At 42.3% G+C, this 16072-nt stretch overlaps 1 protein-coding gene across 1 annotated transcript; it reads left to right on the top strand.

The window, feature by feature from the left end:
• The first annotated feature begins 5056 nt into the window (after positions 1–5056).
• cysltr2b (cysteinyl leukotriene receptor 2b) lies at positions 5057–8504 on the top strand. The gene is made up of 2 exons (XM_048981439.1): positions 5057–5195; positions 6587–8504. Exon 2 carries the CDS (start codon positions 6595–6597, stop codon positions 7636–7638), a length of 1044 nt encoding a protein of 347 aa, XP_048837396.1. The 5' UTR covers positions 5057–5195; positions 6587–6594; the 3' UTR covers positions 7639–8504.
• The last annotated feature ends 7568 nt before the right edge of the window (positions 8505–16072 follow it).

The following is a 16072-nucleotide window of genomic DNA, read 5'->3' as shown; positions in this document are numbered from 1 at the left end:
ACTATAAACGTGGAGTCTGCGCGTTATAAATGTCATGCTTCTGAAGTGTTTGTTCTAAGGACACGGTTTGAAGGTTTATTTCACATTTTGTATTACTGTCTTACTCCGATAACACAGGTTCCACTAAATTCAGTTACAAAAATGTGTGTACGTGCGTCTGTCATTTACGCACACATGACCAGAAATAGACGTCATATCCTACGTTGTTACAGAGGAAAATTTGTGTTTTTGCTTTACAATGAGACTGCCCTTGTAAAGGGTTTATGTGGCTTATAATCAGATTATTCGATTGTAACACTTTGTGAATCATTACTACATTATTGTAGTATTGAGCCTTATTGTGAAAGAGTACCGTATTTTTTTAACTAGTTTCTGTTGCACAAGCGACCTCATTAAATAATATGATTTTGAAATTAATTTCGCATTGCTGATGTTGTTAGGCCTGGGTATTGTCACTTAGATCTATTTAGCATCATAATGACATTACAGAATTTACACCAAAATAAAGAGCGCAAACTATGATAGTCCTACATGTAACAATTTAACAATTTTGACTATTACTGTTCTCTAGTATGTTTGAAAATAACCTATGACCAGACAATAATAATGTTGTTAATAATAATAATAATCCTTATTTATATAGCACCTTTCATACATAAAATGCAGCCCAAAGTTAATAAAAATAAGGACAAAAGAGACAAGCAACTAATCGAGATATGCAATTGGAGAGTAAGAGGACGGTCTAAAAAAAAATACACCACTTAGGGTAAATGAACAGGAAAGTGACTCAGCTTGGTACTGGTAGTATTTTCCATAGTTTGGGTGCATAATGACTAAAAGCTGCCCCCCCCCCCCCCCCCCCCCATATTTCTTAGTAACTCTTAGTATGGGGAGAATTGTAGAACTTGAAGACCTAAGAGCCCTAGGAAAAGTATAGACAGTTAAAGGATCAATAATGTAGGAAGGTGCCCTGCCATGAAGTGATGGCCGATGAAGTTGTACGAGAAATGTTCTAGCTGCTGTAACGATCTCCAGTCCAGGGTTGGAGCGTAAAAGCATTAAAGGGAAAGGTTAATGGGGTAAAGGGACAATCATGGTAGGGGCAACAAGGGAACACCAGTGGTCAAAGGGATATTGTTTTTGTATTTTTATATTTTTTTCACAGACAATACTGCCACTGAAGAAATAACTTCACAAAATAACAAACCCCTCAACTACCGAGCATTGGGGGGTTTGAATCACCTCAGTGCAAAAACAAACCAAAAGACAAACACTCCACCTGATCCCTAACCAAAAAAACAGAATCCAACACACATTCCCAAATCGAAAATGGCAGTCACTCCGTACGCACCAATACAACCACACGAGCGGACCATACACACAAGCAGAAAGGATGAAAAGGTAAACCAAATTAACTGAGTGGAGAGATCGAAGACCAGATAGCAAACCAAAGACAGCAAAGGTACAAAAAGGGGGAGGTGAGAATCAAAAACAAGAAAACACTACAAAGTCTATACATCAGTCAGAAAGGCACACAATAGCAAGAATCAATGAGCAAAGCTGTCAGAATGGTGTGCTTTTCGAGGTGAGTGACGGCGGGAAGAGCTCAGTGGGAAGGTGTAGCGGATTCCTGGAGGCGGAGAGGAGGGCGGCCCGAGGACACGAATGGTGAGCGGAGCTGAAACACGAACACAGCACTGGGAAGCTTACGGCATGTAACACCTCCCCACAAGTGTGAACCCCACGGGTGTTCACAATCACGAACACAGTCACCCAGAAAGAATAGCATGACAAAGCACCATCAAAGGACAGCATACGTTAGGAGTGAGCGTCCACTACGAACACCATCATTATGAAAATAAGGTACGGGGAAGTCTGCCAAGTCTGTTTTCCTTACTGACAAATCAAAACATGCTTTCAAGGAGACATTCACTTCCCGAACAGAGATTAATTCTTTCCTAGTAGTACTCACAGTGTCTGTGGCTGATTTTGAATGCGTTGAAGCCTTTCCTTCCATGGGTTCAACACCATTACACGAAGGAGCATAAATCGCAGGATCAACGTGTAAAACAGATCAATGTCCGCAAACTAACTGGCTGGAGCACGGGTAAGGACACAGGTGGGGAATACAGTGGAGTAATTATGCTCCAAGTCATCGGAACAGTCTTCCAGGTAGCATTTTGAATAATGTATAACTTGTAAAAAGTGTTTTGGTTGGTAGGCCGCCAAAAAAGAGAGTTACAGTAATCAAGATGAGAAGTAATTAAAGCATGCATCAACTTTACAGCATCTTTCATTGAAAAAAGGTCTGACTTTAGCTAAGTTCCTCAAGTGGAAAAAGGCTGTCTTGGTCACATATTGGATATGGCTTCTAAACTTAAAATTGTAATTCAAAATTACACCAAGATATCGAACATGTGATTTATTCTGGGTCACTAAACTACCAAGCAAGCCCAGACCTAGATTGCTCAGGTTGGGGTGGGAAATTTTGGGTGAGCAGCATTTCACATAATGAACTATACTGTAGTACCAGAGCAGCTTGTGACCAGAGAAGTAGGGGGGGCATTTTCATATTTTATGTTTGAACTATTTATGAGCTCTACATTATGCTCTCATGGATCTCTCCAGGAGAGAAAGAGTTTATTATTATCCATCCATCCATTTTCCAACCCACTTATCCTACTGGGTCGCGGGGGGACCGGAGCCTATCCCGGAAGCAATGGGCATGAGGCAGGGAACAACCCAGGATGGGGGGCCAGCCCATCGCAGGGCACATTCACACACCATTCACTCACACATGCACTCCTACGGGCAATTTAGCAACTCCAATTAGCCTCAGCATGTTTTTGGACTGTGGGGGAAACCGGAGGAAACCCCACGACGACATGGGGAGAGCATGCAAACTCCACACACATGTAACCCAGGCGGAGACTCGAACCCGGGTCCCAGAGGTGTGAGGCGACAGTGCTAACCACTGCACCACCATGCCGCCCCCTTATTATTATTATTATTATTATTATTATTATTATTATTATTATTATTATTATTATGTTGTTTCTGTAAGGTACTTTGGACAGAAGTGTCTGCTAACCAAACATAAACTTAACATAAACATCAGCTTATCTACTGGCATATTAAAGGCAAATTTGGAAGTCAAACTCATAAACTGGCATATAACAATATGCCATAAGAGTAGAACATGTAACATGAACAGTAATATAGCGAAAGGATGGTCCTTAAATAAAAGTTAATTACCAAACTATGAACAAAGTTACTCCGCAAGCAAAGGTGGAAGCGACCTGCACCCCCTCGGTGCAAAGTGGGCAGGGAAGGTGTAACATTACTGCCTGAACTCACACTTTCAGACTCACACAAGAGGTCTTACAACAAATCTGATGGGACAAATGAAATAAACATGATTGGTAGATTCAGAAGGCGTGGGCTAAAGGTGACCAATTGGGTGGGCAGAGCAGAAATTTCAGATCCAGCTATGCTACCAAGACTTGATTTCACCTTTCCTCTCTTTCACTGGGGTCCTATAATAATCACCTCTGTATTCTCTTAATTGATTTTTTAGAAATGTCTGCGCATCCACTCATTTATAGCCAAAAACACATAAATTGTTCAATGAATCGGGAGGATCGGGTTCTCCAGCTACATATAATTGTGTATCACTGGTGTAACAATGGACAGCAACAGAGTATTTCCCAAAATTGTTACCAAGAGGTAGCATATAAAGAGAGAAGAGCAGGGGACAGAAGATGGTGCCCTTTGCAATTCCACAGTCACTCGTATCTGGCGCTGATAAAAATTCACCTGAAAACGTCTTCCTCTTATATGTGTTTTGAACCAGTTTAAGACAAAACCAGTATGTCTGATTGACCTAAGATGGTGTGAAATGATTGTGTAATCAATGGAATCAAAGGCAGCACACAAGTGCAATAAAATTAGGATTGAAAGCTTATTTGAGTCTGTGTTGAGCTTAAGAATGTTAATTACCTTTAAAGCACTCAGTGCTGTAATGGGCTGTAAAACCTGATTGAAATGTTTGAGATATATATATATATTTTTATTATTTTTATTTTTTTTCCATCCATCAATCCACCTTCCAATTATCTTATCCTGGTCAGGTTAACAGGAAGGAATACAGTCCTTCCCAGGTTGTGCAAGGCACTAGGCAGGGGTCCCTGGTAGCCAAGATGCCAGGCAATGCGGAGCAAGTTTACACAACGACCAAGTTACGGTAGAGATGCTGAATAACTGCAGGGTGACACTCTGGATTGCAGGGGGAAAACCCACGTAATAGAAGGGAAGAATGCAAACTACACACAAGGAACATACAGTAATTGAGATTCAATCCCTTCCATGATAGAGGTGTTTGTTGTCGCTGTGTCACGGTCAGATGGAAATGATTTAGAGTAAATCAGAATGACTAGAGAATCCATGTCAGGGAGGACGGAGGACACTTTGAGCTAGGACAGGATTTGTAAACTACCATGTAAATCAAAAGGACCAGGAGTTCTTGCTGTGTGCTGATTGGTGAGTCTCCTATAATCATGCATGTGTCACTAATGTTAATGTAAAACACCTGGATGAGTCTTTCAGTCAAAGAAGCAAACCAGTCAAAGCACAAATTAGCCTTTCACTTTTAAAGTAGTTTGTTAATCCTAAAGTAGCTCAACATGTCCTCCCTGGTATGCATTATCGGGTCACCCTCAGTAAATAACACAGAATTAATCATTTTGGTTTTAATTGGTTTACTGGTAATCAGTTATATTAAGACTAGTTCTCGTTTTTCCAGTTTTCTTAAAATGTTTTAAACATTCATTCTGCCACCTCAAAATATGCACGTTTATAATTTACCAATGAATCTGTGGGTCTGGAAGTCTTAACTAATTCAGTAAAAAAGGGAAGCAAACATGGTTTAAATATACGCTGAAATGGAATGTAGGTAATGATGAAACAATTCTCTACAGCTTACCACAAACTAAAAAGCGGAGCTGTTATCAAAGATATACGATCTCAGCGGAACCGCCCAACATGAGACTTACCCCCTTTTTACATCGCAAATCCTTATCGTTTCTCACTGACTGGTCATGTTGAATATCGTGCCGCGATTGGGATTATTAGTAGGAAACTGGTGACCGGTAGCTATTGATCCAGGGTTACTGTGCACCAAAGGACCCCTTTAAAAGGTATGTATCTTTGGTTTCGTTCTTCGTTGATTCTAGTTTCTAGTTCAGTGGCTTGCAACTAACTTGTGAGTTGGATGGTTGTTTGATGGATTAGTGTGAGGAAAAAAAAGGTTGTGTGATGTGCAGAATGTGCATGTTAACATTTTTTAAACTTTCCGTCGCCTGCTCTGAAAGTTTCAAAAGAGAGATCGCAGTAATGTTGATAGATTAAAAAATAGTTCAGACCTAATTTTCCCACAGTTGCGCAATAAAGAGAAATTGCGTTGGTTTGACAAACATGTAAAACTCTAAAACAAATAGGAAAGCTACTTCTATGTTTATTGGAATGATTTTTTAAAATTATTCTAGGTAAATGTCTAATTGTCGTTCTCCAGTTTTTTGATATTGTAATCTATGTATCTAATTCTGCACTGAGGAACTGTGCACTACAAAAAAAACACACCCTGTGATTTATCACTTCAGGTTTTGACCATAGAGAAGTGATATAACAGAGAAGTGAAATGTTTTTGTGTTGTATACTCATGATAAAACTCATACAACATCTCTTGTTTGACTAGACAAGCAGCCCAAATGAGCCATACCTGACCAAAATAAAATTCAACATTGCCCTATTCTTCTGCAATATAAGTATAAAATGCTACATATTAAACTGAAATGTTCTAGACATTGAAATCAAAGATCAGTCAGTAGTAAATACCAGTATTTTGGAAAGTAGTACTACCTTTCAAAGGCAGATACCTGTATACTGCAGAGGTGGAAATTTCAGGTCCAGAATGTTTAAATCCAGACTAGGATTTTGTGTCAATCAACCAGTTGAACATAAAGAGTCACAGTCACAGAATGCTCAACTGGTTGATTGAAACAAAATCTTGGTCTGAATTTTTACTTTCTGGACATGAAATTTCAACCTCGGGTATACAGGCGCTCCCCTAATTACAAATGAGATGCGTTCCGAATGGCCGTTCGTAACTTGAAATGTTCAGAATGTCGTTACCCTACATCATTTTAAGGGTATACGCAAGTACAGATAACTAGGATGCTGGGAGTACGAACGGTACGCTGCTGCGTGCTGGGAGTAGTGGCTGGAAGTCGCACTGGGCGGAATTGGCGCACAGAAAAAAAAAACTGATGTTGCGGACGGGAAGCGGGAGCCCAGTTTGGACTTGCAGTCCTCTTCATTCGTATGTCTGAAAGTTCGTAAGTTGAAATTTCGTAAGTAGAGGACATAATTTTGAATGCTGCTAGATCACTTTAGTAATTTCCTCATGCTTCACAGAGCCAAACTAATTATCTCTTAAAATCTTCAATACAGCCACCCGTTGTTTCTGAAACTATGACGTCTGTTGACTTCCTTTTCTTTACGTGTTTGTTCTCTTGTTTCTCTCTGACAGAAGTTAAAATGGATCTCCTCCATCTGCAACAGGATCCCAAAGTTGCTACGTGCAACTGTTCCATCAGTAGCTTCAAGCAGGACGTTTATCCCACCTCCTATTTCCTCACTTTTGTCCTGGGCCTGACAGGCAACATCATGTCACTCTTCTACTTTGTGGTCTCATACCGGAAGAAAAAGATCTTCAGTTCAGTGAAACTCTACATGGTCAATCTCCTTTTGTCTGACTTCATGCTGGTGTGCTCTTTGCCTCTGCGTGCCTCCTACTACCTAATGGACACATGGATCTTTGGCGACGTTGCATGCCGAGTCATCTCCTATGTCTTCTACATCAACATGTATAGCAGCATCTATTTCTTCATGGTGTTGAGCACCATGCGATGCCTGGCTGTCACCTGTCCGTACAGGTATGTCCAACTGCAGAGCAGCAGAAGTTCCTGGGTCGTGTGTTCGGTTGTCTGGATATTTGTGTCTCTGGCGGCTGTGCCCTTGCTGAAAGAAGGGATCATCCAAGGTGATGATGACAAGGTGAGGTGTCTGGAATTAAACACGAGAAATATAAGCATCATGGTTAACCTCAACTATGCCACCTTAGTGATTGGTTTTGTCCTGCCTGGTGTGGTCATCACCGTCTGCTACATTGTTATGGTGTGCAGGTTGATGAAACCAAAAAAGGAGCTAGGGATCAAGAGCCCCAGCTACAAGAAATCATGTGCCCTGGTGATAATCATAATGATTATCTTCCTGGTTTGCTTCTTGCCCTATCATGTCGTGCGCACCGTCTTTCTCCACGTCGAAAAGGAAGTCAGCACAAATGGCTGTAGCAATTCCTGCCAGTACGTAACCAGAGTCCGCAAAGCAGCTGTGATCACGCTCTGCCTCGCCGCTGGGAACAGCTGCCTGGATTCTGTGCTTTTCATCTTCATGGGAGGGAACATCTGCAATTTTTACCAAAAAGAGGCTAAAAGACGATCCATATGGAACAATAGGTGCGAGCTGGTGGATTCACCAAATGCTGACCTCCAGGAACTGAACATCAAATCGCATCATTGAGATGAATGGTAATCCAGGTCATTTATATCAACGAGACATCTTCAGCTCTTCGGAGAACAGCCTTCTGGGTTAATACCATTTCTGCTCCTTAATTTGATTGATGTTGATATTATTGAGATTAGTACTGGTGTTTTATAGCAGGTGCCAGAATGAGCCTTAACATTATGTTTCATTCCTCTCTTAACCTTAACATTCTGTTTCATTCCCACTTAATTTTCAGCTGTCTAAATAAAAAGTCTAAGAAATCTCCTTTAGCCTCCCTTAACGAGGATGCTTGTGCTGATTAAATTATAAAGATGCTGTAAATTACAGCCATTGAACTGCATTGTCATGAAACATGGTTTTAAGTCTAGTGCTTCTTAGCTATCCCCCACCAATCCTAATCAGTTAGCGAACGTCATGTGTGTCTCTGTTATCACGAGTTTCTGTCAGGCTCTGTGCGATATGAGTTTTTCTTTGCGAATGCTGTGGCCAAAAACGTTTGATCTTTTTGGTGGATTTTCTCAAAATGTGCGATGCATGTTGTGAAGCTCCGTGTGGAGAATATGCTTACAAAAGTTCAGGATTAGGATGTAACTTTGGTTTGACCATTGGGGGGAGTTGAGGTTTCCACCCATTTAGGGGGAGACATGATTATCGGGAGGGTTGTATTAGCCAGTTTTGATTATTGGGGGGGTTGTGCCCCCCCCCCCATGGTTCAGGAACAAAGAGACATAAATAATTACTTTCTATTTCTTTTTTGTATGACATAAACATTTGTCGATGTAAAAAAACGTTTGGTCTTTTGGTTCCAGTGATGTTTCCAAATAAACTCTCAGTTTAACATTAGCAGCAAATAAAATCAAACACATTAACAGAAAAATGTATAGTTTTGTTTCCATTGCTTGTTTTATGTGGACTATGTGCATCTGTGCTCTTTAGAGATGCCTCAGCTTGTTGGTACTGCAGAACCAAGCAGAAAAGACACATGAATGCACATTGCAGAACATGTAATGGTCCAAAGGCAAGTGGTCTGTTAATTTGGCCATTTCATCATGAATATTTATAAATGGCAAAATAAAATAATTCCTATGTACTTCTGTTTGTTGTTGTAAAAATTGCAAATAAAAGTATCTCTATTACAGTGAAAAAACAAAACCCTGAAAACCCCATCCAGTTCATAACTGGATTAGATTAGATTAGATTAGATTAACTTTATTGAGAAGGAAATTCTTGCACATACAGCAGCAAGGTACGTAGAGCACAGATGAACATACATTAAGTACAAATTTGGATGAGATATATCGATATAATACAAATCCCTCCTGTGGCTCAGGAGGAACGTTAAAGCCGGGGGCCTCAGCGGACTGATCTTAAACTACCAAACCCGCTCTTGGTACATAGAACGTAACCTCTCTGGTGGGAAAGGAGCCTGAGCTGGTGCAGGAGGTGGAGAGATACCGACGAGATATAGTCAATCTCATCTCAACACAGAGCTCTGGCTCTGGAACCAAACTCCTGGAGAGGGGCTGCATGAGAGGAGCCAGGCAGGTTATGGGTCTACTCCCAAATTTGGTACAGTACGTTGGAATTCACCCCGGTGAACAAGAGGGTCGCCTCCCTTCGACTTCGAGTTGGGAGAAGGGCTCTGGCGGGTGACTCTGCGGACGTGCCAAACATCAGTTCAGAGTATCCGGCCTTCGTGGAGACCTTGAAAGGGGTGCTGGAAGGTTCTCCTTCTGGGGACTCCTTTGTTCTGCTGGTGGACGTTAACGCTCCTGTGGGTAATGACTGTGAAACCTGGAGGGGTGTGATTGGGAGGAACATCCATTTTGATATGAACCTGAGCAGAGCCCTCTTCTTCGGCCTTTGTGCTAATCACAGTTTGTCCATAACCAATACCATGTTTGAACATGAGAGTGTTCATAAATGCATCTGTCACCAGAGCACCATAGGCTGCAGTTCGATGATCGAGTTTATAATTGTATTCTTGGATCCGAATGTAAGTCTTTGACACTGTGGTGAAGAGATTAGTTGAGCTGTCAACTAATCATTACCTTGTGGTGAGTTAGATCTGACTGCAGGGGAAGAACCAAAACAAATAGTGGGGGTATGTGGGGAGCGTCTGGCGGAGGCCCAGGAGATCTTCAACTCACACCTCTGGCAGAACTTCTCTTGCACTCCAAGGGAGGCTGGAGGCATTGAGTCTGAATGGGCATTGAATTCCATGCCCTCATTACTGAGGTGGCTGAACAGGGCTGTGGCCATAGGGTTGTTGTTGTCTGTCTTGGTGGTAACCCCCGAACCTGATGATGGACAGCATCGGTTAGGGCAGTCGTCAGGCTGGGGTTTGCTGGCTTGTGGCACTCCTGAAGCAGCTGACAGGTACAGGCAGGCCACGCGGAATGCGGCTTTGGCAGTTGCAGAAGCCAAAACTCAGGTGAGGGAGGGGTTCTGTGAGACCATGGAGAAGGATCTTCGGTCAGTCTTGAAGGGAAATCATCAGGCGACTCAGGAGGGGGAGCAGGGCTTTACCCATGTTGCTTATAGCGGGGATGCAGTGCTTCTGCCATCAATTGGGGATAGTCAGGTGGTTGAAGGAATTCTTCGAGGACCTTCTGACTCCCACTGACACGCCTTCTTTTGGAGGAAGTAGAGTCAGGGAGCTCAGAAGGGGGTTTACCTGTCACTTGGGATTTGTATTTATGAAATTCTTCAGTGGTAAGGTTCGGGGCTGGGTGTGATTCACCCTGAATTCCTGAAAGCTCTGGGTGTTGTTAGGTTGTCTTGTCTGACACTCCTCTTCAACGTTGCATGGAGGTTGGGGACAGTGCCTTTGGATTGGCCTATTCTGGGATACTGGACAGAAGGGTGCATCTGTTAGTCAAACCTCGGGTCCAGGTGGAACAATGCGGATTCCGTTCTACATGCGGAATGCTGGACCAGCTCTTTGCCCTCACAAGGATTCTGGAAGGATCATGGGAGTTTGCCCAACCAGCCTACACGTGTATTGTGGACTTGGAAAAGGCATACGATCGTGTCCCTCAGGGGGTCTTGTAGGGGGCACTCTAGGAGTACAGGGTATGGAGTCCGTTGTTGCAAATCCCTTTACAAATGGTGCGAGAGTTCGCTTTGCCAGCAGTAAGTCAGACTTCTTCCTGGTGTGCATTGGACTCAACCAGGGCTACCCTGTCTCTGATTCTGTTTATTTATGGACAGAATGTCTAGGTGGCCAAGGGGCAGAGCAGGTCCAGTTCAGGGGCCTCAGGATTGCATCTTTGCTTTTTGCAGATGATGTGGTCCTGTTGACGTCTTCAGTCTGTGATCTGCAGTAGGCACTGGGGCAGTTTGCAGGTGAGTGTGAGGGGGCCAGGATGAGGGTCATCACCTCCAAGTCTGACGCCATGGTTCCCTACCAGAAAAGGGTGGAAAAGTGGAGGAGTTAACGTATCTTGGGGTCTTGTTCACCAATGAGGGAAGAAGGGAACAGGAGATCAACAGATGAATTGGTGCAGTGTCAGCAGTTATGTGAGCATTGTACTAGTATGTCGTGGATAAGATAGAGCCAAGCTGGAAGGCAAAGCTTCCAATTTACAATCTACGTTCCTACCCTCACCTATGGTCACGAGCCTTGGGTAGTGACTGAAAGATTGAGGTATTGGATACAATTAGTTTACTTCACAGGGTGTCTGAGCTCAGCCTTAGAGATAATGTGAGGAGCTCAGACATTCGGGGAGGGACTCAAAGTAGAGCCGCTGCTCCTCTGCATCAAAAGGAGCCACTTGAGGTGGTTTGGGCATCTATCTAGGATGCCTCCTGGGCGCCTCCTTGGGGAGGTGTTTCGTGCATGTCCAACTAGGAGGAGGCCCCGGGGCAGACCCTGAACATGCTGGGAAGATTAAATCTTTCAGCTGGCTTGGAAACGCCTTGTATGTCTTCCAGAGTAGCTGGAGGAGATGGCTGGGGTGAGGGAAATCTGGACATCCTTGTTCATACTGCTACCCCTACGATCCAGACCCAGATGAGCAGTAGAAAATGGATGTATGGATGTATAGGTGGATGGATGGATACGATTAAAATTTTACTATATTTTACCTATATGTACATACATATCTATTTTTAAATTTTAGTTCGAAAGGTATGCATATCTAATGAAAATTACCAAATTATATTTAAATCACAATGATTACTACGGAAAACTGACATCATGTTTTGTGACTATATTATAAATATATATTATAAATCTGCCACGAGGTGTCACTGTTTAGCTGTATCAGCACATTTTCCTTTATCACCCAAACGAAACACTCATACACGGATATGTACTGTAGCCCTTCATGAAACCTGACATTAAGTGTATATTTCAAATGCAATAATTGTTCCATATTATACTATTGTCCTAATTGGGGTTTTGCTATGCAGTCAATTTTAAGACTTTTTTTCCATCCCTCCTTCCATTTATAAATCAATACCTTAAAGGTGGTCAGTGATGATATTGTGAATTTAGGAGAAGGTGCTGGACACTCAGTGGTGTTTTAGTTTAATTTCATTAATAGTTGGAGTTGGTTGTAAGCATTGGTTGTTAGCAATCTTACAGTTTGTAGAATGTTTGCTGCCTTTCTCTAGTGACATAGTTCCTACAGTTTGAACCTGATTCTTTCACAGCCACTGAAGGTCTGAAATGAAGATTCAAAGTCCCTGTGTGTCCAACGTAGGTGGGTCACATTAACTTACTTTTCACTTTCCATGGGGGTCCATTAAATGCCGAGGGCAGCAGTTCTGGGCTCCATCCTAGAGGTACGGTGAGGAGCTCGGACATTCGGCGGGGGGCTCAATATTGACCTGCTGCTCCTCTGCATCAGAAGGAACCACTTTAGGTGGTTCAGGCATCTATCTACGATGCCTCCTGGGCATGGGGATTTTTTAAAAGCACATTGTTGCAAGTGCAAGAGGACTTCATACCTGTTTCCAGCAAAACTAAATTTAGGAAACTGCAGCCAAGGTGGTTTACTAAAGGAAATTAAGAATAAAGTCAGGAGGAAAAGGGCTCTGTTCCACAAATGGAAATTAACTAACGATTTCAAAATAAAGCAGGAGTATCTAAGTCTACAGGTTGAGTTAAAAAACAGCATCAGACTCACTAAGAGGAATGTAGAAAGGAAGATTGCATTGGAGGCTAAGGATGACATTAAAAGTTTCATCCAATACTTTAACTGCAAAAGAGCTCTAAAAGCTGAAATCACTAATCTGCAGGATAGTAAGGGTATTATAATTGAAAATGAAATTGATATGGTACATGAATTTAATGATTATTTTTCATGGGTGTTCACGATAGAGAACACAAGTAACTTAATATGAATACAGCGTCTATGACCAATATACTGTATGTATAACTGGTACCTTCTGATTGGAAGCATGGTAATATAACGCGCATATTCAAAAAAGGGGATAGAAGTAATCCAGCAAACTATAGGCCAATCAGTTTAACTACTGTAGCATTACTGGAAAAGTCATAGAAGCTATAATCCAAGTGAAAATAGTAGATTACCTGGATTCAAACAACATTCTGAGGGATAGCCAACATGGATTTAAGAGAGGAAGATCTTGTTTAGCTAATTTACTTGAGTTCTTTGAAGAAGCTACAAGAGAAATTGATCACAAAAGGTCTATGACGTGATCTACTTAGATTTTTAGAAGGCCTTTGATGTCGTCCCCCACAAACGGCTCTTGCTTACGCTCAAAGCTGCAGGGATTTTAGGAACTGTAGCAGCTTGGATCGAAAACTGGTTCACAGACAGTAAGTAACGGGTAGTTATTAGAGGCACAATGTCACAGTGGTTCTGCGTTCATAGTGGTGTACCGCAGGGTTAAATTTTAGAACCACTACTGTTCCTAATTTACATTAAATATACAGTAAAATGGTTAAATTGGCAGACAACACCAAGGTGGTGTAGCAGATACTAAACTAGCAGCACGGAGGCTACAATGGGATCTGGATTTAATTAGTGATTGGGTTGATACCTAATCAATTAAAAAGCAATAAAAAAAGGCCAAAAGGATGTTAGGATACCTCTCTAGGTGTGAGAAGTTTAAGTCAAGGGAGGTGATGCTATGATTATATAATTCCTTGGTAAGACCCCACCTAGAATATTGCGTGCAGGTTTGGTCACCATACCTCAAAAAGGACATTGCTGCCTTGGAAAGGGTTCAACATAGGGCTACGAGAATGATTACTGGTCTTAGAGGAATGTCTTATGAGGAGAGGTTAGCTGAGCTGAATCTGTTCAACCTCGCGAGGAGATTAAGGGGGGAAATGTTCCAGGAATATAAGATTCTAACAGGTCTGGATGCTGTTCAGCCAAATGGCTACTTCAATATTAGTTTAAACACAAGAACTCGTGGCCATAAGTGGAAATTAGCGGGAGAACATTTTAAACCGAATTTGAGAAAACACTTCTTTACACAGCGTGTAGTTAGTTAGAGTATGCAATAGTCTTCCTGTTATTGTAGCCCAAGCTAAAACTCCGGGTTCCTTTAAATCAGAGCTAGATAAGATTTTAACAACTTTCAGTTATTAGTTAAGTTCTCCCCAAACGAGTTTGATGGGCCGAATGGCCTCCTCTCGTTTGTAAATTTATGTTCTTATGGTAAAGGTGTATATGCCATTATGTCTTTTATCAGAAGAATAGATTCATGTTCTGCTGTGTGAGGAGCCTCTAAGAGATCGGGTGGGAAAATACTTTTTTAATAGTATTGCCTTCCCACTATACTTGCTGAATTGTTATTTGCTGCGACATAAATTAACCTAAATAATACAGACATGTCCTGTAAAGTGAGCTTTGAGCTTTAAACTATGAGGGACAATTTACACCATGTAACTTTAATATTATGTGATTTATACGTATTTAATAATGACAGTGACTTTAAACAACGCAGCTGTGCTATTGAGCGCATGCATTAAAGTTTACAGTTGCTGTGACAGATTTCAGTGACAGTGCAGTGAAGGTTAATAATGAGATCGATGCAGAAGAAAAAAAGGGGGGGGGGGCGGCTAGGCAAACGTTCTGGAAAGTACGGAAGAGGATTAGGGCCACCATGAAGATATTATTTGAATTCTGACTTTACTCATAGAATTCTGACTATAGAAAAAAAAATATTCTGAGATTAAAATCAGAATTCTGAGAAAAAAGTCATGGATGACCGTTGTGTGCACATATGGCGGCGCCGAGGGGAGAGGACCAATCCTGCCGATGTTGTGGAGAGACACACCGGCATTACTCCTGACATCATGGTGTGGGGAACCATAGGGTATGACATCATGGTATAGGGAGCCATAGGGTATGACATCATGGTGTGGGGAGCCATAGGGTATGACATCATGGTATAGGGAGCCATAGGATATGACATCATGGTATAGGGAGCCATAGGATATGACATCATGGTATAGGCAGCCATAGAATATGACATCATGGTGTGGGGAGCCATAGGGTATGACATCAGGTCATCTGTGGTAGTGATTCGGGGAACCCCGACAGCACAGCGCTACACCAGTGACACCCTGCTTTCGCTTGTCTTACCGCTCCTGAGACAGCAACAGCACCCTGGTACACCAACGCCTGGCCACACATGGCACATGTATCTATGGAGTGCCTGCATCATGTTGAGGTCCTCCTGTGGCCAGCTAGGTCCCCCGATCTTTCCTCAATCGAATATGTATGGGATCAGTTTGGAAGTCAACTCAGACCCAGTGCCAATCTGCAGGATCTCGAGACCGAATTGCCACAGGAGAGACTGTACAACTCTGCTGAGGATACACAGGAGAGGGCTGTACAACTCCCTTCCACACCGTATCACCGCATGTATCCGGGTCCGGGGGGCTGGGGGGGGGGTGCCAAACCCTACTGACATGGGACCAGCAGCGTCCCCATACTGCCAACTGTGTTGTCCATTTGATCTGACAGCCGATTCAGTCACATGACCTTTCACCACGTGCAGATTCATTGAATTTCCACCCCTGCATCTAGGTGCTTAACTTTTTTTGTCACTCAGTGTATTTAAAGCACACTTGAATATGTCTATATCCTTTAGGTTTATACTTATTAGTCTGTTAATTCTATCTTTCGTACTTTAAACAAACACAGTACAGTTATTATTAGTAATGGAAAAGTACTGCGAGAGAATGCAAAACTACTTCAAAAAATATTTTCCCACCCTCACCTGTTAGGGGCTCTGTAACGGTGCTCAGAACAAATACGCAAATTAATATATCTGAACCTAGAATATGTAAGGACATCTGGTTAAATCCCAGGAGGAATCCTGCTATACTGCTGTGCTACTCTTGAGTACTGTGCTTCAACCAGGCCTGCTCCAGCTGGGCCTCAGGATTAGGGGTGAATCTGACCCTTAGTTCAGAGTGGGCCTACCTTATATCTTATAATTGCCCATCCCCCTACCC

Source organism: Brienomyrus brachyistius, chromosome 17, assembly GCF_023856365.1.
Source record: "Brienomyrus brachyistius isolate T26 chromosome 17, BBRACH_0.4, whole genome shotgun sequence".
NCBI lineage: Eukaryota > Metazoa > Chordata > Actinopteri > Osteoglossiformes > Mormyridae > Brienomyrus > Brienomyrus brachyistius.
The sequence above is the reverse complement of the archived record's forward strand: the minus strand, read 5'-3'. Positions and strand labels throughout refer to the sequence as shown.